The 22421-nt window shown below is 39.3% G+C and overlaps 2 protein-coding genes across 5 annotated transcripts in view; both read left to right on the plus strand.

Annotated features, from left to right (window-relative positions):
- The window catches only part of kif4 (kinesin family member 4), a 71592-nt gene extending 62596 nt beyond the window's left edge, over window positions 1–8996 (plus strand). For both annotated transcript variants that reach the window (XM_043704770.1, XM_043704771.1), the window contains exons 28-31: window positions 1728–1883; window positions 2862–2975; window positions 4587–4697; window positions 8261–8996. In XM_043704770.1, the coding sequence (XP_043560705.1) occupies window positions 1728–1883; window positions 2862–2975; window positions 4587–4697; window positions 8261–8434 (555 nt within the window). In that variant the 3' untranslated portion in view covers window positions 8435–8996. The remainder of the gene's footprint in view (window positions 1–1727; window positions 1884–2861; window positions 2976–4586; window positions 4698–8260) is intronic.
- A 2860-nt stretch (window positions 8997–11856) lies between these two features.
- pdzd11 (PDZ domain containing 11) overlaps window positions 11857–22421 on the plus strand; it is a 17524-nt gene continuing 6959 nt past the window's right edge. Inside the window, exons 1-6 of one of the 3 annotated variants that reach the window (XM_043704775.1) lie at window positions 11857–12163; window positions 16544–16687; window positions 19467–19550; window positions 20369–20425; window positions 21064–21162; window positions 21591–21651. In XM_043704775.1, coding sequence (XP_043560710.1) covers window positions 16577–16687; window positions 19467–19550; window positions 20369–20425; window positions 21064–21162; window positions 21591–21651 — 412 coding nt within the window. In that variant the 5' untranslated portion in view covers window positions 11857–12163; window positions 16544–16576. The other 2 variants (XM_043704776.1, XM_043704777.1) reach the window with 2 other exon arrangements.

Consider the following 22421-nt stretch of genomic DNA (forward strand, 5'->3'; position numbering starts at 1 on the left):
CGGGTCTCTGGCGCTGTGAAGCAACAGTGCTAACCACTGTGCCACCGTGCCGCCCACCAAGATTTGCTAACATGTTGCCTGGTATGGAGGGAAGGTCTTGTGAGGAAAGGCCGAGGGACTTGAGGCTGTTTTCATTGGAGAGAAGGGTGAGCGGTGACTTGAGACATACAAGGTAATCTGTTAAATAGGGTGGACAGTGAATCCTTTTTTCCTATGCCTATGAGGAGGCATAGCTTTAAATTGAGGGGTATTAGATACAGAACATCTGACATGAGTTTCTTTACTCAATAGTAAGGGTGTGGAATGCACTGCCTGCAACAGTAGTAGACTTGCCAACTTTAAGGGCATTGAAATGGTCATTGGATCATATGGATGAAAATTGAATAGTGTAGGTTAGATGGGCTTCAGATTGGTTTCACAGGTCAGCGCAACAGCAAAGGCTGAAGGGCCTGTACTGTTCAGGTTCTAGTGCAGTTTGCAAGACACAGTTTGAGAGGCAAACCAACATCACCACCTCTACATAAGAGGAGAGTGCTGACTGGTTGGCAAGTGAATTTTGGGAGAAATGATGTCATGGAGAATTAATGTTGATTGGTCATTAACATCCATGCTTTGGCTAAATTTTTAAACCAGGCAGGCTGATCCTGATTTAGGATGCTTTTTTCCCTGAGAAATGACCCGACGAAATTTGTCATTATTTTGAGTTGAAATGAGTACAATGTATTTATATTCTGGCTGTAAAGAGCAAGGTCTCAGCTCCTTAATCTGCAGCATCCAGTACATGCAAATACACCGCAATGTGAGCCCAGCTCAAGACCCTAATTTGGTTGTCAACGGAACTCCACTTGTAAGAATATCTAACAGAAGTCCAATTGCAGAATCAAATTTTAAACTATTCTTTAAGTATGGGATGGCTAGTATAGTCATACCTAGAACAGTCAAAAGCATGCTATCTTTGACACAATCTCCAAACCTTTGGAACACAACCTACATACTCAGCATTGCACTGTTCCTGAAATTCATATTCCACATTACTCCATTTGAGGTTGGCAGAATATCTCTTTTTTTCTTTTGTTGTCTATGGCTTTACTGCAGTATACTGTTAGTGCTGAATATCACTTCTGCATAGTAGCAGCATGAAACAGCTATGTTCCTGTAAACTCTTAAAATGCCTTGTCCTTCCAGGATAAGAGCACGCTTGCCTCTGCAAGACAAAGCTTTAACACAATGTTTCAAGTTGTGTGCTGCCAAGTGACTTTTTTTGTTTAAAAGCAATCAGGATTTATTTGTACTAATTTGCTGCTTAGTAATGCTAGTTCTTGGAATTAATTGTGCCGTATAACTCAGCTTGAATTGTATGGGTGTGCCTGTTCACTCCATCTTTCCAATTGGGTGAAGTGGATAAGCTATTGTAGTTTTTTAGTTTTTAAAAAAATCATTGCCAAGCTACTCCTCTGCACAACAGTGGTTCTTGGATTTATCCTGGAGAATTCATATACCTTGTGCATGAATGATGAGAAATTCATGATGTAATCTCTTCTAACCAGCTACTGATTCTGTTGCTTTTCAAGAACATTTGAGGGGTCTTTTCTAGTTAAGCTGCTGTAGTCATTATAGATATACAGCATGAAACCGACTCTTCAGGCCAACTTGTCCATGCCAGATATCCTCCATTATTTGGCTTAGTTACTTTTTTTTTATTAATCTACCTTTTTTTAATCCTCTAGCCAAAGAACAGGAGGAAGACTACGGCAAAGCCGCACATGATGACCCCACGTGTGACTCTGGAAGAGCTATTATCTGACTCTGATTCTAATGGTGATACTGAAGATGATGATTGGGTCCCCAGTAAAATGAAAGAAAACAAAAGAGCCAATTTAGGGGTATGTTTTGTGCATATAAATCGATCTATTTCCAATTTTGCTGTTCACATGTCTGGAACATCTGTTTCCATAGTGCAGTGAAAGCTGAGAAACATTTTCAGTATTATTCTATATTTAAAACAGCAACAAAAAGACATCCTGTTTACTGCATGTATTAATTAGGAAAGGAAGGTGATGGTTACTCAAAGTTTGGGGGAGAGAAAGTGGGGGTTGAGAAGTAAGAAGATGAAGGGGTTGTGAAAGTGGGAGATTTATTGTCTTCAGTCCTGATCAAACTGAAGTCATCCTGAATGGGAGATGAGCACTCTAGATAGTAGTAGATATCCCTATTATCTACTAATTTGTACATAATAGTGGTATCTACTCCATAAAGTGTCTTTGGTACCAATTTGGAGCCCAATGTTGCAAAAGCCATTTCAGAAGGCAAGGGAACCCAGCACTTTGTGGTTCATAGCAGCAGATTAAAATTTAGTATGGTCTATAGCACGAAGTGGCTCTGCAGTAGCTATTTGATACATGTACCCATTGTCTACAAGCATCTCGACTGACTTTGGTTGATGGGCTGCCTAATTATTGTGTTGGAGGAGAAAGTGAGGTCTGCAGATGCTGGAGATCAGAGATGGAAATGTGTTGCTGGAAAAACGCAGCCGGTCAGGCAGCATCGAGGGAACAGGAGAATCGACATTTCGGGCATTAGCCCTTCTTCAGGAAGAAGGGCGAATGCCCAAAACGTCGATTCTCCTGTTCCCTAGATGCTGCCTGACCTGCGTTTTTCCAGCAACACATTTCCATATCTAATTATTGTGCTGAACCAGTAAGTTCTCATGGTTCACTGGTAGCAGTAATTAATTAAAACTTAATCTGATGTGACTTCAATGGAAGTAAAAATCTAAATGAAAGCACAATTAGTTGATCCTAGTCATTTTGCAACATCGATTCCACACCGTGAAGCTGAGCATTTTGAATTTTTTTCTCTAGTGTTCCTGCAAAGGTCGTTGTGCCAACAAACACTGCAAATGCAGGAAGAATAGAATGGATTGTGGTGACCACTGCAAATGCATTGCCAATCACTGTCACAATCGAGTCAATGTGGTGAGAATTCAGCTTTTGGTTTTAAAACTTTTCTTGGAACTCATTGAAATAATGGAGAGAAGAGCTACTGACTGCTTAATGATTTGTATTATTTTAGCCATCCTTGAGAGATTATTTTTTATTTTCAAATTAAATGTAGTTTTGGGTTTTCTACTGTTCCCATTGTGTAACTTCTACAGTCATCTAGTTTTGGACACTTATTCTGAATTCTCTTGATTAGTGACAGCACCTCTGACTATCACTTAAACATTGTTCATCTTGCAGTCACCTGCTTTAAAGTAAACTGACACCAAACCGGTTTCCTGGGTACAGTCTATTTAAGAGTTATAAAATCCAGCCTTTATTCTTGTAGTTTGTCAGCCTGCTAGCTAATCCTTTTATACTTCCGGCTTCTGTTACTAGGTCATGGAGTCATACAGCATGGAAACAGACCTTTCGATCCAACCAGTGGATGCCGACTATAGTCCCAAGCTAAACTAGTCCCACCTGCCTGCACCTAGCCCATATCTGTCCAAACCTTCCGTATTCATCCAAATGTGTGTTAAACATTGTAATTGTACCCACATCCACCACTTCCTCAGGAAGTTCATTCCACATGCAAACCACTCTGTGCAAAAGGAATTTGCCTCCTGTTTTTTTAAGTTTCTCTCCTCTCCTTTTTAATGAGCTCCCTAGTCTTGGAATTCCCTAGGGAAAAAGACAATTACCATTAACTGTGTGTGTGTGTATGTATATATAAGGCCCTGCCATTAATTGTTAGCCCTGTCCCTTGTTTGTTGTACCAAAATGCAATACCTCACATTTATCCAGATTGAACTCCATCTGCATTTTTCTGCCCATTGACTCATTTGATCAAGATCTTATCATCTTGTTTATCTCAACCTTGGATTTTGCTTGCCTTTTTAGTAATTACTTATCTGAAAGCATGAAATGGAGTGCTTGGTAAATGTGCAGTGGTTTGAGGTTTTTCAATAATTACAAGCTATGATTTGTAAATTCTCCTGCATTGTCTATAAAAGTAGTCCTCTAACAAGCTAAGCATAGAAGCAAAGATTCTGTCCTCCAATGAGCAACACTACTTAAAACCTTGCAAATCCAAGTAACTAACTACAGTTCAAGCATAAAATTTCCTCCTAAATGTTTGCACCAACTAATGGTTTAGTGTGTCAGCAGTAATTGCACGACTTTCTATTAAAAATTTTATGGAATGTTTTAATCCTCCCAAACAGGCTCATATTCATACCCAATTCAGACCAATTCCTTTTTCGATTGCAAATAAACTGCATAGATCAGTAGTCTGCACATCTTTATGATCTTTGCTCATACTTTGGTAGTAAATGTGTGACCTCTAATCTAGTGAACTGATTTGGCTTGTGTAGGAAATAGTCCATTAGGTGTAGAGCTGTAATTACTGTAGAAAACAGTTTGTTTTTGTTATGAGCATTTCAAAATGTAAATCATTTGAGGAAGTGTTTTATAATCTTAAATATAACTTTTAATGCAAAAGAATAGTCAATTTAAGGACCAAAACCTAACTTGGTCTCAAATGTTCCAATGAGTAGAAAATGTCTTTCTAATTAAACTTCCTTTTCTCCTCCTTTTCTTCTTAAGAATCAAGACGATGTGTTTACTGAAAATGGATCAGATGGCTCATTTAAATTAGATGATCCCACTGAATCAGAGTCTCGCTTCTTTGAGCCCCTTAACATCACCTCTGACAAGGTATATCTTAGTCACTGAAATGTTATAACCTATAATGGGGGGAGGGGGTGGAATTGTACTTATAGTTGCCAAAAACATTTAACACTAACACTCTGTATTCCTTGAGTTAGTATATAAAAGGAGTCCAAAACCAGATAATACAGGTTTACAATGGGAGGGAAAAGATTTGAAAAGGACCTAAGGGGTAATTTTTTTTTCATGCAGAGGGTGGTACATATTTGGAATGAGCTGCCAGAGGAAGTGGTGGACAAGCAGGACGCTGGAAGAACACAGCAAGCTAGGCAGCATCAGGAGATGGAGAAGTCTGTTTTGGGTGTAAGGGGAGCTGTAGATAAAGGGGGTGGTGAAGTGGGGATAGATGGAGGATACAACCTAGTTGGTCAGTAGGAGGAATGAATCCAATTGGTAGCTGAAAGGACGTGTCGCTGAAGAATGGAAGGGGGGATGGGGGTTGAAAGAGTCTGGGAAGGGAGGTTATTTGAAATCTGAGAACTCAATGTTGAGTCCTCTGGGCTGTAGGCTGCCCAAGCGGAAGATGAGCTGGTATTCCTCCAATTTGCGTTTTGGTTTGTTTTGGTAATGGAGGAGGCCAAGGATGGTCCTGTCAGAAAGGGAGGGGGAAGGGGAATTAAAATGGGCAGTGACTGGAAGGTCTGGTCGGCCCCTGTGGGCCAGGTTGAGATGCTTGGCGAACCATTCCCTTTGAGCTCCCCCAATATAAAGAAGACCACATCAGGAGCACCTGATGCAGTAAACTAGGTTGGAAGAGAGGCAGGTGTGAGCCCTGTCTCACCTAGACTGACTGTTTGGGGTCCGGGATGGTGTACTGTCAGGTTTTGCAATTTTTTTTTCCGGTTCCAGGGGAAGGTACTTGGGTGTTCAGAGGGATTGGTGGGAAGAGTGCATTATCCTTAAATGCTGGTAAATGGGAAAAGGTCAGATTGTGATGTCTGGAATGGAGGTGATCAGCAAAGCAGTCACCCAGTCTGCATTTTGATATCTCCAATGTAAAGAAGTCTGCATTGTAAGTGGTGAATACTGTAGACTGTATTGAAAGAAATACAAATAAAATGCTCTTTACCTGGAAGATGTGTTTAGTGAGGAGGAAGGTGAATAGATATTAGTGTTTGATTTTCTTTTTCATAGGAAGGTTCTACATGGGAGTAAGGAATCAGGATGTCAAGGTGGGAACAGTTGCTGCAGAATACTGACAGTGGAGGAGTTAGGAAGATGTGTTTGGTGGTAGCAACCTGTGGAGGTGGCCGAAATGGCAGAGAATGTTCCTGGTTGAATGCAGCGAAGAGTGGGTGGGAAGTGAGTGTAATTTATTGTCAGGTATTTTGCATCTACAAACCTCTTTATCAAGCCTTTTTGATCAAAAAGTTGGAAATGCCATTTGTTCAATAAAAGCTGGAATGGGATGAGTCTCTATTACAATGCCAACTTTAAATGGACATACCAAGATACTTATATAAAAAAAATTATAAAGCAAAACTTGCACCATGCCATACTGATATTAGGGCATCTTGGACAAAGGACAAGATTTTAAGCTTTTCTGCAAAGAAAGCTAAAATTTTGAAGTGGGAACTCTCTTTATAGAGGGAGTGGATTTTGAATTGAGGATGAGAATTCTAAAATGCTGTCGACCAGGTGATAGGGCAACAAGTTTTCCTCAATAATTTGAGGGATATGGGTAGTGCTTGATTGGTTAGCATTTGTTCATTTCCTAATTGCCCTCAAAGGTGGTGGAAAGGCTGCTTCCTGAACTGCTTTCTGTGTGGGGATTGTGATATATCGATGAAGTGATTCAAAATGAACAGCAGCATTTTAATCCGGCAACCGTTTGAAAGCAACAATGTATTCCTCTAGTTGGTAGAGGTCACATTGTTGGAAGATGCTGTCAAAATGTCTTGATTTACTGCAGTGTGTCTTGTAAATGGTACACACTACTGCCACTGTGCTTTGAACAAAGTGACAAACAAGTTGCTTAGTCCTTGCTGATAAGCTATAGTGGTATTGTAGTTGCACCCATCCAGCAAGTGGCAAGTATTCCTTGGCACTCCTGACTATCTTTTTTTTGTAGCTGATGACCAGGCATTGACAAGATGGGAGATTTCACCTCAGAAATCCTAGCCTCTAACATGATCATGACTTTTTCATTTGAATTTCTTATCCAAGATCTTCAAAATGTCTGTGTTTGATGCCATTAAATGGCATGGGGAGATTTTTTTTCTTTCCTGTTGAATGTCGTCATTGCCTGGCATTTGTGACCTATGTTACTTGTCAGTTTATCAACCCAAATCTGGATGTTGTCCAGCTATGGATATAGACATGGACTGCTTCACTGAGGTGTGATTAAATTGTACTGAATATTTTGCACTCAGCAACCACCTCAACTTCTAAATCAGTTCTGTATTTTTCTTTCCATATAAGCTGGCTGATTGCTGAATTTGTCCAGCATTTTGATTTCTTTGCAGATTTCCATCATTTGCAATACTTATTGTGCTTATCCTCCGTTTCCCAACTTTTTTAATGGATGTTTGTTTGAAGCAGCTAGAAGTGGTTGGGCTTCAGACATGAGTCTGAGCAGCAGCTTTAGTGATATCCTGAGATTGTCGACTTCCAACATCTACAATTATCTTTTTGCCAGTGGAGAGCTCTTCCACCCTTGTCTCCCCTATACCTATTGACTCCAGATTTGCTAGTGCTCCTTGCTATGCCACATTCATGCTATATTGATGTCAAGGACAGCTCCTCTTCCCTTTCCTCTCCTCCTAGAATTCAATTCTTTTTGTCTACTTTGAGTACATTGGCAGGATAGATAACATCTGATATGGTCAATTACGGTTTCATCCTTTTAGGACGTTGATGCAACAGAGTGGTTTGCTAGGGCAGTTCTGAGTCAACCAATTTTTTTTTTGTCTAGAGTTCCATATAGGCCAGACCATCTTGCTGTCATAAAAACTACAAGAACTACAGATGCTGTTAATCCGAAACAAACAAGTTTCTCAAAGCTCAGCAGGTCTGGCAGCATCTGAAGAGAAATCAGTTAATGTTTCGGGTCTGGTGACCCTTGATGTTGTATTTGGAATCTGTAAAGGAAAGGGATGGCATAAACAGCTAGATTTGACACTTAGCAGTCAGTGGGTAGAAGAGTTAAAGTGGATGCTGAGTATTGGGGGGGGAAGAGAGGGTTCACTTGGATTGTGTTTTCCAATGCTGTGACTTGGGTTGTGCACTCCACTTGTGTTCATGACATCATTACCAACAGTACTCTAGGTAGCTACCAGTGTCAACAATTGCACAACAATTAATTCTGAAAAGAACAGTTTCCACGACCTCCAGCTTGCTTGAGAGGGGATGGAGGTCATGGAGATGAGTGGGGTCAAAGAACAGTCACAAAACAATGATGCTGGTGGTAACAGGAACAATGGGGGATTTGTTGGCAAACAGTAAGTACTGCTCCTGATCAGGAGGTTTTTTTTTGTTTCATGGAAATAGTGTTTGAAGAAAATATGTAGAAGAGATTAGAGGAAAATTACTCATCAAACTTTTTTTTTCAGGTTCTGGTTGATATCACTGACCATGGAGACACAATGCTGAAGCTAATTCGTAAACCACTGATGGAGACTGAAGAGTCAAACAGCTCAAATATCAAGAAGAAGAAGAAAACCCTTTTGAACTGTAACACCAGTTTCTTTACAGGATACCCTTCAATCCCTGAAACCCTAGAATAAGTACAACTTTCTGTAAATTTGTGCCATTTTTATTTGTTTGACTCCTCCATTCCAGGAAGTGTGCTGTACTTTTTGATTTTTCTTTGTGGGACCACCATGATTGTCTGTCTATTCCTGTTTTTATCCTACCTTTTTTCCTTTTACCATCTTAGTTATTTGTGTATCTAATGAAATGCCTCAAAATTAAACTATTTGTGTGTGTGGTGGGGGGGCAGGAGAGAGAAGAAGAAACAATTGACTATCAAGAAGTGGAAAATGTGGGATTTCTTTTCACCTTTGTTGTTCTTGACTAAGCTTTTGAACAATTGCTCAATTATATATTCTGATTACAATCCTGACTACCTCTAGAGAGACAGTGGGACTATTGTTATTTTGACAGACTTTTTGGACATTCATTTGTTTCTTCCACATTGGAAAACAGATTTACTATTTTAATTTGTGACAATAGTGTACTATTCCAAGTATTGAGTCTGTCTTGATACAGTTTCCTTTATTGCAGGAAGGAAAAAAGTAAACTTGTTGCCCTAGCCCCCATCTGAAAAAATTGTCTCTCACATGGAAGAATGATGTAAATTTTAAGTCATTGCAGCCTAGGCAATTTGTCATTTAACTGTTCGTAACAATGTGAAATTAATCAAAGAATGATTAGTAATATGCAGTGAAGTCAGTATTTGAAAGTACAAATTCTCCTTTAGTGGTGGAATGCAATGTTCAGGAATGACCAGTTTGAGATTTGTAGTATTTAATTTTTTTTTGATTTATGGATACTTCAAATTGTTCTGCCTTTCATGAGTAATTTTTTGAATACTAAACAAAATGTTTCAAATTTGTAATTACAGAAAAGTGATTTTAGTCAACACCATATTGCCATACTTCTCACCCCTCTTCACAATTTAGTCAGGAATTGAGTTCCAAAAACACATTTTAATTATAAAACTTTTGATCCATGTTGAAATGTTAATAAAGTTGTTCTTGGAAAGAAATGTGATGCAATCTCCTCCTTTTGAGATTTGTGTTTTCTTGTATATGTAGTAAATTTACAATACATGTATATGGAAGATCTTGAAAAATTTTCCACAAATGTGAGAATCTTGAATGGATAGTTGTCTGTGTCCTGTACTTTTTATCTCCTTGCTGTAGTTTATAAATAAAGAGAACCGATTTAGAGTTCGGACTGGCTTCATAAACCTTGCAATTGATTTCACTATTCTTTTTTGAAAGGGAAGTTGATTTCATCTTTTTCCATCTCATTCAGCCTTGCTCAGATTGGAAAAAAATCCCAGATCATTGCAAACTATCTAAAATAACTTGGGAGGGAAATTTTAATCTTATTCATTTGGTATTTTGCATTGATGGATTTATGACTGCAAAAATAAATTTTCATACAGGAGTATGCTCTAACTTTGGAAAAAGTCAGGTTTCCATACTTCTGTAGTCCTTGTATTTGGTTTTAAAGTTTCCATCTGAAGCACATGTAGTTTTTTAAGCTAAGATACCTTTTCAGTTTGTTCTGTTCACTTTGCATTTAAAGTCTTATGTGCAAGAATGAAATTGAAATAATTATATACAAGTGACTTTGATATCTTGTTGACATGAAGCCTGTCTAACCAAATTACTGCATCATTCAAAGCCAATAGAAAACTTTTTACTTGAATTGTACTTTCTGGTGAGGTTTACTCTTTATTTTTGCAGTGTTCACTCCAATTTACTGGGTGATTTTTGTGCAGAAGACTAAATATGTGACATTGCTCACATCCACTTTTGCCTACATCTTCCTATATAACCCTACTAATTAAGAACCTGCCTCTCAGACTAAGTATAAACAAGGACTTTAGAACTCCTTGCCACAGAGAGCAGTAGGAGTAAAGATTCTCTATCCTCCCCAGGAACCAATTCCTCCTTGTATCAGTCTAAAGTTTATCCCTCCCTTATTCTGAGACTGTGCCCTGTTGTCCTAGACTTCCATTGAAGGAAACATCCTCAGCACTTACCCTGTCAAGTTCTTTTAAGAATGCTGTGTGTCTCAATGAGGCTTTCCATCAGATACCATATCTGTAGTCTTGCTACATCCAGTTAAAGGTAATTGATGAAACAATTGTAGGAGGCAGCTCAACAAATATTCTCTTCCTCCTTGACAGAACCTAGCCCATCAGTGCAAAAGTAATTCACAATTTCTTCAGCCACATTGCCAAATGGCTGATCTAGTGCAGCCGCCTCCATCACAGATACCAGCCTTCAGCCAATTTTATTCATTCCTTTGACAGGAAAAACTATTTGGAGGCAATGGGTACTGACAACATTCTGGTAATAGCTCTGAAGACTTGTGCAGCCAGAACACTGGCATCTGTGACAATGTGGAAAATCCTTTTTAGAGAAATGCACTTCAATAATTATGTACATAAATGAATAAAGCATTTGCCTAAGAATAATAAGGATGTCAGGATTTGACATTCCATGTGGTTGCAAGGAAACCCAAAGCATTTCTTGCTTACATGTTACATTTACATACATTTATTTGATGCACTGAAAGGGTTTGATAATTGAATGGACCACCATTGTATTTTGACAGAAAGACCTTAAATAATGGTCCTTCCTGACAATGTGGAAAACTGCCCTGGTATACCCTGTACAGAAGAAGCTGGATAAATCAAATTGGATCAATAACTGCTCCACCAGTCTACTCAGTCCAGTTCAAGATGGCAGCAGAGTAACAGGGCTGCATGCAATCTCTTGCCTAGAGCCCATCAATTTTCCTTTTGTTTCTGCTCTATTGCTTTATTTTCCTTCCTTTGGTCTTTCCTGTGGTGCAATGGACAGCAGCAATGGGATAGCAGCAAGAATGGACGTTGTTACTCCTGGCAATAGTAGGTTGTGGCATGGAAAAGAGTGGGAAAGATGGGTATTCTAAACTTTTCCTTTATCTTTGATTTATTCCTCTGAACTGTAATGCTGGACTATTTTCTTTATTTTTGTTTTCTTCTCTAAGTATCTGTTCCTTTGTACCTAAGATGGAGCTGTCATGCAGCGACTGGAAACTTCTCACCTGTACTCATTTGAGTATGTGGCAATAAAGCTAATTCAGTTCAATCCTCAGTGATGTGATTGAAGGTGTTGCCAACAGCGCTGAAACACCGAAGTGGGTCCAAAACACAAATGTTGGCTGAGAACACACTGGTGCGTTAAGTGGCAGTCAACTAAAAGCTTGGTAGTTTTTAAGGAGTCCACATGCTAAGAGGATTTAACTTTAATCCTCCTCCCACCACCAGGTTCCCCAACCGTCATCTGATGAAGGGTTTTTTTTGCCCGAACCGTCGATTTTCCTGTTGCTCGGGGATGCTCCGTGACCTGCTGCGCTTTTCCAGCAACACATTTTCAGCCCTAACCGTCACCGCCGAGTTCAAATTGTAGTCACGTGATCCCGGCCTGGCGCGCGGGGTTCCTGCACCGAGTGCCTGAAGCTCTCCCGAAGCGGGCTCGGTTTGTCGTGGCGCTCCTCACCCTCATCCTTTCCCGCCTGTGGGCAGTCTCCTGCCTGGGACCTCGTTGATCTGAGCCCCAGACCTGTCCTCCGGAAACCCGTAACGTTGCGTTTCGGGAAATTTCCTTTTTCGGGTTTTTTTTTGTGTGTGTGCGTCTTGTTGACTGATTTATAAACAGACCCGCGGCGTTGGTGGGTGGACGATACCAGCCCAAGTCTGTTTGGACATATTTCTGATAACTGGCGTCAGAGTAAGTTCAAATTGCAACGTTTGAGGAGGCTGCGGCCTATGGACTGGCCGGATATTAAAGGGAAGGTGTTGTGGGATTATGGGTACTGCTGAAATATTTTATGCTGTTGAAAATTGAATCTTAACAATAAAATCGAAGGAAGAAAATAGATATTTTAGACGGCAAGTTACTGATACGTCAACTAAAGACCTGGAATGTGGAATCTGAAGGAGAAGAAATGATTCTTTGCTGGCTTCATTAATTTTAGAGGAGGATGTGACATTAAAGGGCCAGACTAAGAATGATGTGGGAGAGCACAACAATGAGCACAACAGTAGAAATTGGAAGAACTACAGATGCTGTAAATCAGAAACAAAAACAAATGCCAGGGAGTTTGTGTAAACTGTGTGGAGTTTGCACATTCTCCCTGTGACTGCGTGGGTTTCCTCCGGGTGCTCCGGTTTCCTCCCCCAATCCAAAGATGGGCAGGTTTGGTGAATTGGCCATGCTAAATTGCCCATAGTGGTCAGGGCTGTATAGGTTATTTGTATTAGTCAGGGGAAATGTAAGCGAATGGGTCTGGGTGCGATGCCCTTCGGAGAGTCAGTGTGAATTTGTTGGGCCAAATGGCCTGTTTCCCCACTGTAGGGATTCTATGATTCTGTGAAATTGCTGGAAACGCTCAGCAGGTCTGGGAGCATCTGTGGAGAGAAATCAGAGTTAATGCTTCGGGTCCAGTGACACTTTCTCAGAACAGAGGAATCTGATGAACACTCTTTACTGTTTCAGATTTCAAGCATCTGTAGTTTTGTTTTATATTAACTCTTTATTGTTTACTGTTTTGCTTTTGGTGGAGGGCTTACTTATGCCAATTAACTTCATAAGGAACTCCTGTGGTTCCTAGACCATAGGAAATTGAAATGGTAGACTTATTGACTTCTCAGGTCTGTTCCACCGTTCAACAGGATTGTGGCTGGTCTGATATTCCTCACATCCACTTTCCGGTGTTTTGTCAGTAATCCTCTATTCCCCGACTGATCAAGAGGTTCAGAGGCTGAGGGGTGACCTTATAGAGGTTTATAAAATCATGAAGGGCAAGGATAGGGGAAATAGACAAAATGTTTTCCCTGATTGGGGGAGTCTAGAACTAAAGGATGTAGATTTAGGGTGAGGGGAGAAAGATTTAAAAAGGACCTATGGAGCCAACTTTTTCACGCAAAGGGTGGTGTGTGTATGGAATGAGCTGCCAGAGGAAGTAGCGGAGGCTGGTACAATTACAACATTTAAAAAACCTCTTGATAGGTATATGGATTGCGAGGGTTTAGAGGGTTATGGGCCAAGTGCTGGCAAATAGGACTAGATTAACTTCGGATATCTGGATGGCATGGATGTGTTGGACCAAAGGGTGCTGTACATCCCTATGACTCAATGACTCTGCCTCCACAGCTCTCTGTAGCAAGGATATCCAAAGACACAAATCTGAGGGCAGAAATTCAGTCTTAATTGACATTCCTTTATTCTAAGATTATGGATTTTAGTCCTAGCTCTCCCCTAAGGGGCAGCATCCTTTCAGCATTTACCCTGTCAAGCCCTTTAAAAATCTTGGATGTTTTACTTTCGCTAAGACTTCCAGCAAACATTAATCTTTCATATTGTTTTCTCAATATCCTGGAGTTCTTTAGCATGGAAAACCCAGGCCAAATATGTGAAAAATTGTTACTTTCGAGGGAGGGAAGTCATTGGTATATGTTGAAGAGAGCTGATCCCTGTGGGAGTACGTTGGTTATGTGTGGGACTCTAATTTGACTCTAAGGCTCACATGGAACTGTCTGATCAAATAGTTGATTAGTTAGAATTGTAGAATCATTACACTGTGGAAGCAGGCCACTTTCCCAGCAAGTCCACACCGACCTTCTGAAGAGTATCTCATCCAGATCCCCAACCCTGTAACCCCCATGGCTGATCCACCCAGCCTGCACAATCTACCTAACCTGTGGGCGGAAACCAGAGCACCTGTGCAGACACAGAGACCATGCAATCTCCTCAGAGCCAGTCGCCTGTGAGGCAGCAGTGCTAACCACTGAGCTAACCAGAATTGCCACAAGGATGGGAGTAATTGTAAGATTTTGGAGAGTTTCAATAGCATGCCTGTGCCTTGCTCTGTCATTGGCACAAGATAACTCACTAAAATGAGTTCTTATCTTCAACCACGTCCCAAGTGAAGTCTAAGGTTTCAATTTCCAAGGAAAATTTGGACAAACTTCAACTGTTTGTGGATGGTCTAGTGAAAATATGGACACTTATGGAATGAGGAAAAACTCAAATTGGGACTATGGACATCCAGGTCAGACTATTGTGTACGCACTGAACACCTCCACTAAGAGATCATTCCTCGTGGCCTCTCAAGCATTCATGATCTGCTACCTGATGTCATTGAATTGACTGATGACCTTGATATCGAACTATAACTGCTTACCCAGCCAAGCAGAAAGAAAATAAAGTAGGTTTATGAAGTAGGGATGCTAGCATGTGCTCAAACAAAGAAATGGAAAATTGAGCAGCGGTTGAATGAGCACTCGTGGTTGTTAGGAACTGACTTGTAACACAACCTTTTGGCTGGAGACATCAATTTGCTCAGTTGGTTGGATGGCTGGTTTGTGATGCAGAGTGATAATGTGGGTTCAATTCCTCCACCAAGTTATTATGGAAGACACCTTCTCAGCCACTCTCCTTGCCTGAGGCATGGCAACCTCTCAGGTAACAATCACCGATCATCTCTCTCTGGTGAGAGAACAGCCCTACAGTCTAGTACGACTATGGCAATTTTACTTTCAACTTCTCTACAAGGAGAACAGTCACAATTTCTCCAATCTATCCCTGTAACTGAAATGCTTCAGCCCTGGAGCTGTTGTTGTAAATAACCTCCAATAAGCAAATCTTTACTAGAGCTCAGAGCAGTACATGATGCTGTAGTTGAGATTGATTCAGTGGCTTATGCAAGTTCAGCATAACCACCTTGCTCTTGTGCTCTGCCCCTATTAATAAAGCCCAGGGTAGTGTGTCAGTGGGAATTATAAGCTCAGCTCAACCCAGCCCGGCTTTCTGGATAGACCATAAGGTGATTACACCCAAGTGTGAAGGAATTCACATTTCTTTCCACTTCTGTTTTGAATATTATTGACTTATGATTGTATCTGATCCTTTGAACAATTATATCAATAAGAACACTGGAGAACAGTAAATGCACCTGAGTCACATTCTGGTGCAATACCTTTGCAAAACATGTAAAGATAATTTTGCGACAGTGTGGTTCGGAATATTTTGCATTTCTCTGCTATATCTTGCACAGGATCTACGGAAAAATGTAGTGGCAAATAGATGACCAGTTACGTTATGACTTTAGTTATTGTTTTCAAACAGCAAAATATTTGTAAAACAGATGCCCTACAAGATTTGACAGAAGAAATATGCTTATAATACTTAGTACTGAAAGAAGTTTAACAAGTTATTGGAAATGAAAATTAACAATAGTGCAGTAATGACTGGCTAAATGTCTCCATCAACATTATGTGTAAATTATCTGATGGTTACAATATTGCTGTTTGGTGAGTACAAAATAATTGCTGTATTTCCTATATTTATAACAGTTTTATTGGCTATAGAATACTTTGAAACATCCTGTGATTGAGATCGTCGCTACTTTAAAAATGCAGGTTTTTGAATAGTTGCTTTGCGTTCTGAAATTTTGAAGACTGTGGAGTGTGTGGTGTATTTTTGTTTGCATTTTAAAAAAATTTATAGAAATCAAGGCCTTGGAGAATACGACTGAAGATACCAATTTATAAATTGGTTCATTGTTTATCATAGAATAGAATCATAGAATCCCTACAATCCATTGAGTCCACCACACCGACCCTCCAAAGAGCATCCCATCCAGACCCACTCCTCTATCTATCCCTGTAACTCTGCATTTTCCAGATTTTGCAAACAGTAAATTGTAATCTTATTGCAGCTGTGTATCATTTCAGGGTTTTTTGAGGTGGCCATATATTTGTGTATGTAAATAATATAACAAATGGTATGAAAAACTATTTCAAAAACTACTTCCCAGTTAAATTGAAAAAGGACAAGGGGCACAGGTTCAAATTAACAAAAAAAAACAACTTTACAATTATGCATCATTCTTATCTCAAACTGTTGAGTAATGGAGGCAAATATGTTTAAACATTAAGCAGCAACTTGATTTTATGATGAGTGGGATGTAGGTTCTTTCTGGATGAATGACATAAAAAAGGCTAAATCACCCTTCTGGTTTATATAGAGTAAATTTATGACCTCTTACAATGCAGTTTTAAGTAAAAATGTTTAGTCATTCACAGCTGTTTGTGATTGTGTTTGCAGATTTTACTGGTTACCAATCTCTGAACGAATCCAATGTCAAACCGAGTATACGCAGATCCAAAAGGCAATTATGATGACTATCAGTATCCAGTAGTATTTTTACCACCATATGAAAATCCACCTCCTTGGATCCCTTTGCAGGAGGTAACTGTGTTGCTTATGTTTAAATTTTGGTAATCTGTGCTTGATTGGTGTAGTAACTAGGATTCGAGAATTGACTTTGGCACATCCGGACAAGTATGATTTAATTTTTTTTAAAACTGCGAGAATGAGATATGATGGAAGTTAGGATGCAAGCAGCAAAGTAATTCTTTAGTTTATGGATGGTAGATTGTGGGAGGTCGGTCAGGAGTACATTGGGATAGCTGAGTCTCGAGTGTTTTTTAAAAAAACAAATGAGGGTTTTAGCAGGTGAGAGCAATATTATGAAAGTGAAATTGGCACAGTTCGTAGTGGAAGCAGGTGGTCAGAAGCTTGTCTATGGGTCAAATATGACCTCAACTTAGCAATATGTTCTGATTTATATGCCAGGAAGAGTGATGGAGTTTTTGTGGAGACTGGAAAAATGATGTCAGTCTTTTTTTATTATTTGGAACAAATTTATGCTCCTGCAGAAAATCAGGATATCAGATCATTAGTCTGATAATTTAACAACTAGAGGAGTTGGGAGGGATATTGGAATAGTGTATGTTTAGCTGGGTGTTAAAATGCATTTCAAAGCTACCATTATGCTTTGAGAAGTCTCCTGAAATGTGTATCAATGAGAATTGAGTGGGTTCGAAGGATAAGTTATTTGGGTACACCAAAGGTTTTTGGGAGCTGGAGAAGAAGCCATCTCAAATTATAATGGAACTAGGTGAGAACAGTCTCATCCAACAGGATGGGAGTGCAGTGGTCAACCACTTCAAGAACATCAGACCGATCCAGAAGGACAAGGAGAGATAGATTGTGGCTTTGCCACAGACCATTTATAATTTTTTGATAACAGTAGTTTTGATAACAGTAGGTTAGTTAAGGAGCAAAATTCTGATTGAAGGAATTCACAAATGGAGTCCTGGAAAGATTGGCACCAATTTACGAGTTATTGACCAATATATGGAATGTGAAGTGATTGAAGGCCATCTTTGAGGACCTTTTGGAAAAGAAAGAAATGTGAGAGATTAGATGGCAGTTTGTAAGGGCAAATGAGATTAAAGGTTTGTTTTTGAGAAAAAGGTGATGACTTTAAATATTTTCTAATCAACTTGTTAATGCACATGTGGATAGGGTTGAACCAAGCCTCCTGACACAAAGGTAAGCATGCTACCACTGTGCCACAAGAGCCCTCAACAGTGATGATTGTAGATTTAAAGGAAAGATGAGCAAAACCTAGAAAAATAGTGTCAACTTAATTTTGATCAACATAGGGACCTAGAGGGTAAATTAGGTGGTTGTCAATTTAGGGAGTAGAATCAAGGAAGAAGAAATTGAATCTTGGGAAAGAGATGTGCTTGTACATGTGTTGGGAATATCACATTCATAATTTATGTTTTTTAATGTATCTAAAAGTTTAAGCAGTAGATGAATGGTTGTATCAAGTTGAGAAACTGATAAACAAATGTGATACAAATGACCATGCATTTATTGCATTTGAAATAGCCTGTGATTATTCAGCAAGTTCAGAAGTGATGTGGAAATGCTTGGATAGTAAATTATTCATTGTTAGGTTTGTGGTAGAGCCAGAGGGTCACCATTTCCTTCAATGAAAAGTTTAAATTAAGTATTAAATTCTTAGGAGGAGAGCGATTAGGGTACTTGGTCAATAAGGAAGTTGTTTTCTCGGGGCAAAGTTCTGGATAAATGATTGCAAAATCTATGGACTATACAAATTATTCATATGGGTTACAGAATCAGTTTTGTTGAAGGTAAAATATCTAAATTTGCACTTCAGTTTGAGGTTGTCTCAAAGTGTATAATACTGTTGTAGAGATGGGTTAAGAAGGTTGAGGTTTTTGGGATTTTGCTCAGAAAGCAGGCAGTCAGTTTTCGAATAAAAGAAAAATAGTGAGATGCTGGAGATCCGAACATAACAGTGCTGGATAAACTCAGCAGTTCTAGCAGCATCTGTGTAGAAAGAGTTACTATTTGAGTTCAGTGACTTTTGAACTGGTTTGGTCAGAGTTTTTGATTTGATGTGGACTGTAGTTCAATAGATTGAGAGCTACTGGTTCTTATATAGATCAAATATTTAAAGTTATGGAATGTGAAGTGATTGAAGGCCATCTTTATTATTATGAGGAAAACATCTATAGCGGTTTTGAGCTTTCTGTCATAAGGCTCTGTTGAATTAGCTTGAAAGACTTAGAATGTGGTTTGGTACCTGCTCGCAATCAGAGCAAGAGATAAGACATCCTCAGCCATGAAGCCTTAATGGAAGGTTGGAGCATTGCTTAACCAAAACCTTAATGGAAGGACCCTCATAATATTTTACTGCTGAGAAAACTGTAACACTGAGGGACATTGAAGTGCATTTTGGAGTGGGGTAACATAATTGTGGGTTGCTGCTAAGAAACGTGAATGCACTTATGAAATCTTGATTCAACCTTGGATGGAAATAATAAGGAGAATTGGAGTTATAGCATAGGTCTTTAAGCTATATTGGTAAGTTGCTGGAGTTGCTTTAAATACAATAATTTTTCAAATTGTTTTAAAACTGTGAAATCTTGTATAACTTAGTTTAGCTAATTACTAGGAATTTGGATTTCTCTTTAAATGTTAGTGGTCTCCAAAGGGATCATTGCATGAGATAAGAAGCCTTGCTTTACTGTGGTAAGTGATGTTGCAAAATTAGGTATGAACCTGATTTTTGATTTTTTAGGGAATGAAGAATACAGTGTATGTGATTTTTTTTTAATTGAAACTAGCTTTTATTTGATTCTTTTAGAGGTTACATCACTCAGATTACAACAATGAACTGATCCAGTTTTTACCTCGAATAATCCAGTTGAAGAAACCCTCTGGAGCTCAGGTATTAACTCTTCATACCTAAGTAAGTATTTGTAAATTAAAGGAAATTATTAAGCTCTGAGTGCTTTGTGGATGCAGTGTTTCAGCTTTAATGTTAATATTTTTGCCCTCATTTTTATCCAATAATGGTTGGGTACTCAACCAGTTTAAAAGGATAATTAAATGGATTGCAAAGGTTTGAGTTGGTATACTGCAGGTTGACAGTTTGATACTATAACTGCCACAGGCAGTGAGTTCCTTAGTTTGATATCCAGGCGATTGGTTACTACTTCAGTAATGAGGAAGAAAAGAATGTCTGAGACAACCCCATCACAGACCATGTTTTCCAGTCTCCCATGGCATAATAAATTTGAATAAGTTACTGGGAACACAGTTTCACATTGGTCTAATGGTTATCGGGGATTCTTGGTGAAATGAGTTCGAAACAGCCACATCTTTGTTCTTAGAGGGATGAACTGTTTTTAATTTGGCAGTGTTCCTTTGAATGATGCTCCAATTTATCTTTTTTGATGTGGCTACTTTATAGAGTTAACTTGGGGAGAAGGAAATGTATAGTTGAAAATTAGCTCTGATTGTCAAGCATCGCTTTGAGTGCAGCCCAAAGTTGATCCACTAGAAATTAAAACAGTGGCAATACAATATGGAATTTTGGTGTTGTGACTGATCCAGCCTACGGTGCTAAAGCTGATTGTCAGCTAGGACATTAACTGTTGCAGTGGATTCTTGGTAGGGCTTTGTCTAAGGATTAATGTAATACTGGTTTGGAAATTCTGTAAATCTGATGTTTCACAAAATTAATTGTGTTTTTGTTTTTTGCAGCTGGGATTCAACATCCGAGGGGGCAAGGCCTCTCAGCTTGGCATCTTCATATCTAAGGTTTGTATTCATCATTCAAGTATGCTACAGTTTTATGTTCTTCTGTTGAGTATTATGTCCAAGTTAGAATCTTGGAGTTTTACACTGAGTAAAAACAAAGGCATAGGACTCGATCTATTGGCTAAGGAGTGACAACTATTCAGGGAATAACTTGAGGAATTCTGATATAAAAAGTCAGTTGTTTAAAATGTTAACATTTAGTATTTAAATTCAATTCAAGCTGATGGATGGAAGTCTCTCTTGTCCACTGACCTTTAGAGTCTGCTATGAAATTAATTTGGGTGGCCTCAGTCCTATCCCTCAGGGTCATAACACCATAGTGGATGATTTCCTAATTCAGTGGTGGATTGGTAATGTCACTCGTGGAGGCTGTGGAATATTGGGAAAAAAAATTTGGGATCAATGTGTCAACAATGCACCTCAATCTTAGAGTGGAAGATCTAACACATTTATGGACACAAACACTCTTCCCTTTCCCTTTTTATGCACCACTCCTGGCTGTGGCAAAGGTCAGTTGTTGATGTTCTGCAGATCTCTGCTAGTATATAGATGACTTCATATTAAATAAGAATGGCCATGTGTGTTCAGGCGTGTTCTTGATTACAAACCCAAGAGTAAGTAATTGCCTTTTATCATAGGTGATTCCTGATTCCGATGCAGATCATGCAGGGCTGCAGGAGGGCGATCAGGTCCTTGCAGTGAATGACATTGACTTCCAGGACATAGAGCATAGCAAGGTAAGTTCCAGAGCAGAGAAATGTATCTATGTGAACTCTTAAGACTAAACATCTTTGTAACACTGAAAGTTTGTAACATCAGTTCAGGTTATGCGATATGAACCACTGTTCAGTGATAACAGTTAATGATAATAGTGTCCCTTCCACGTGATTGATCTTTTTCAGTTCAGGGCCTGACCGCAACACCAGTATCCTAACTTGCTGCATAGATTAAAGTTCAGAGGAATATAAATGATGATTGTTATTCCTTAATGTAATTAAATCAGTTAACATTAGACATAGCAGTGCTAATGGATGGATTCTGTTCAGATAACTTGCATTTATTGTTGAAACAAAATATTGTTTTTCTCCACTCACAGAAACAATCGCCTTCTGTTTTCCTTTCAGACCTTTGTTCTTGTTAAGTTATGTGTTTTTCTGTTGTATAGGCTGTTGAGATCCTGAAATCTGCCAAAGAAATTACCATGAGGGTTCGTTACTTTCCATACAGTGAGTACTTTCCATACAGTGATAGGAATTAGGATTGTGAGTAAACCATGAAGTCAGTTTTTGCCTTCATAAATGGAATATTGCTGATCTCAAGACAGTTTATCTGCCTTTGCGTTTGAACCTTCTCGCTTCATGTACTTATGTAACTCAAATATACATGAAAACTTAGATGACCTGTCATCCACAGCTTTTCTGGAAGAGTTCCAGATTTTGACAGTCTTTTATATGAACAGCTGCTTCCTGATCTTTTAGAATGAATCTCCTGACCCTCATTTTAATTTTATGCCCTCCTGTCCTGGATTTCCACATTTGAAAGAATAGAGTTTCTTAATTAACCCTTGTTGAATCTTTTAGGGGTTGAGGGGTCATCCCGCTAAAGAATTTGGGACAGTGGTTAGCACTGCTGTCTCATAGCACCAGGGACCAGGGTTCAATTACAGCCTTTGGCAATTGTATGGAGTTTACATGTTTTTCCCATGTCTGTACAGGTTTCCTCCAAGTGCTCTGATTTCCTCCCACAGTCTAAAGATATGCAAGTTAGATGAATTGGCCATGCTAAATCGTCCATAATCTGCAGGGATGTGCAGACTGGGTGGACTAGCCATGGTAATTGTGGTGTATGGGGATAGGGTCAGGGGCTAGGTCTGGATGGGGTGCTCATTGGAGGGCCGTTGCAGACTTGATGGGCCAAATGACTTAATTCTGCACAAGGGATTTTATGAACTGTGGCAAGCTGAGTTTGGCAAGGGATAGTTAGAGGTCATCCATCA

This window comes from Chiloscyllium plagiosum, chromosome 15 (genome assembly GCF_004010195.1).
Source record: "Chiloscyllium plagiosum isolate BGI_BamShark_2017 chromosome 15, ASM401019v2, whole genome shotgun sequence".
NCBI lineage: Eukaryota > Metazoa > Chordata > Chondrichthyes > Orectolobiformes > Hemiscylliidae > Chiloscyllium > Chiloscyllium plagiosum.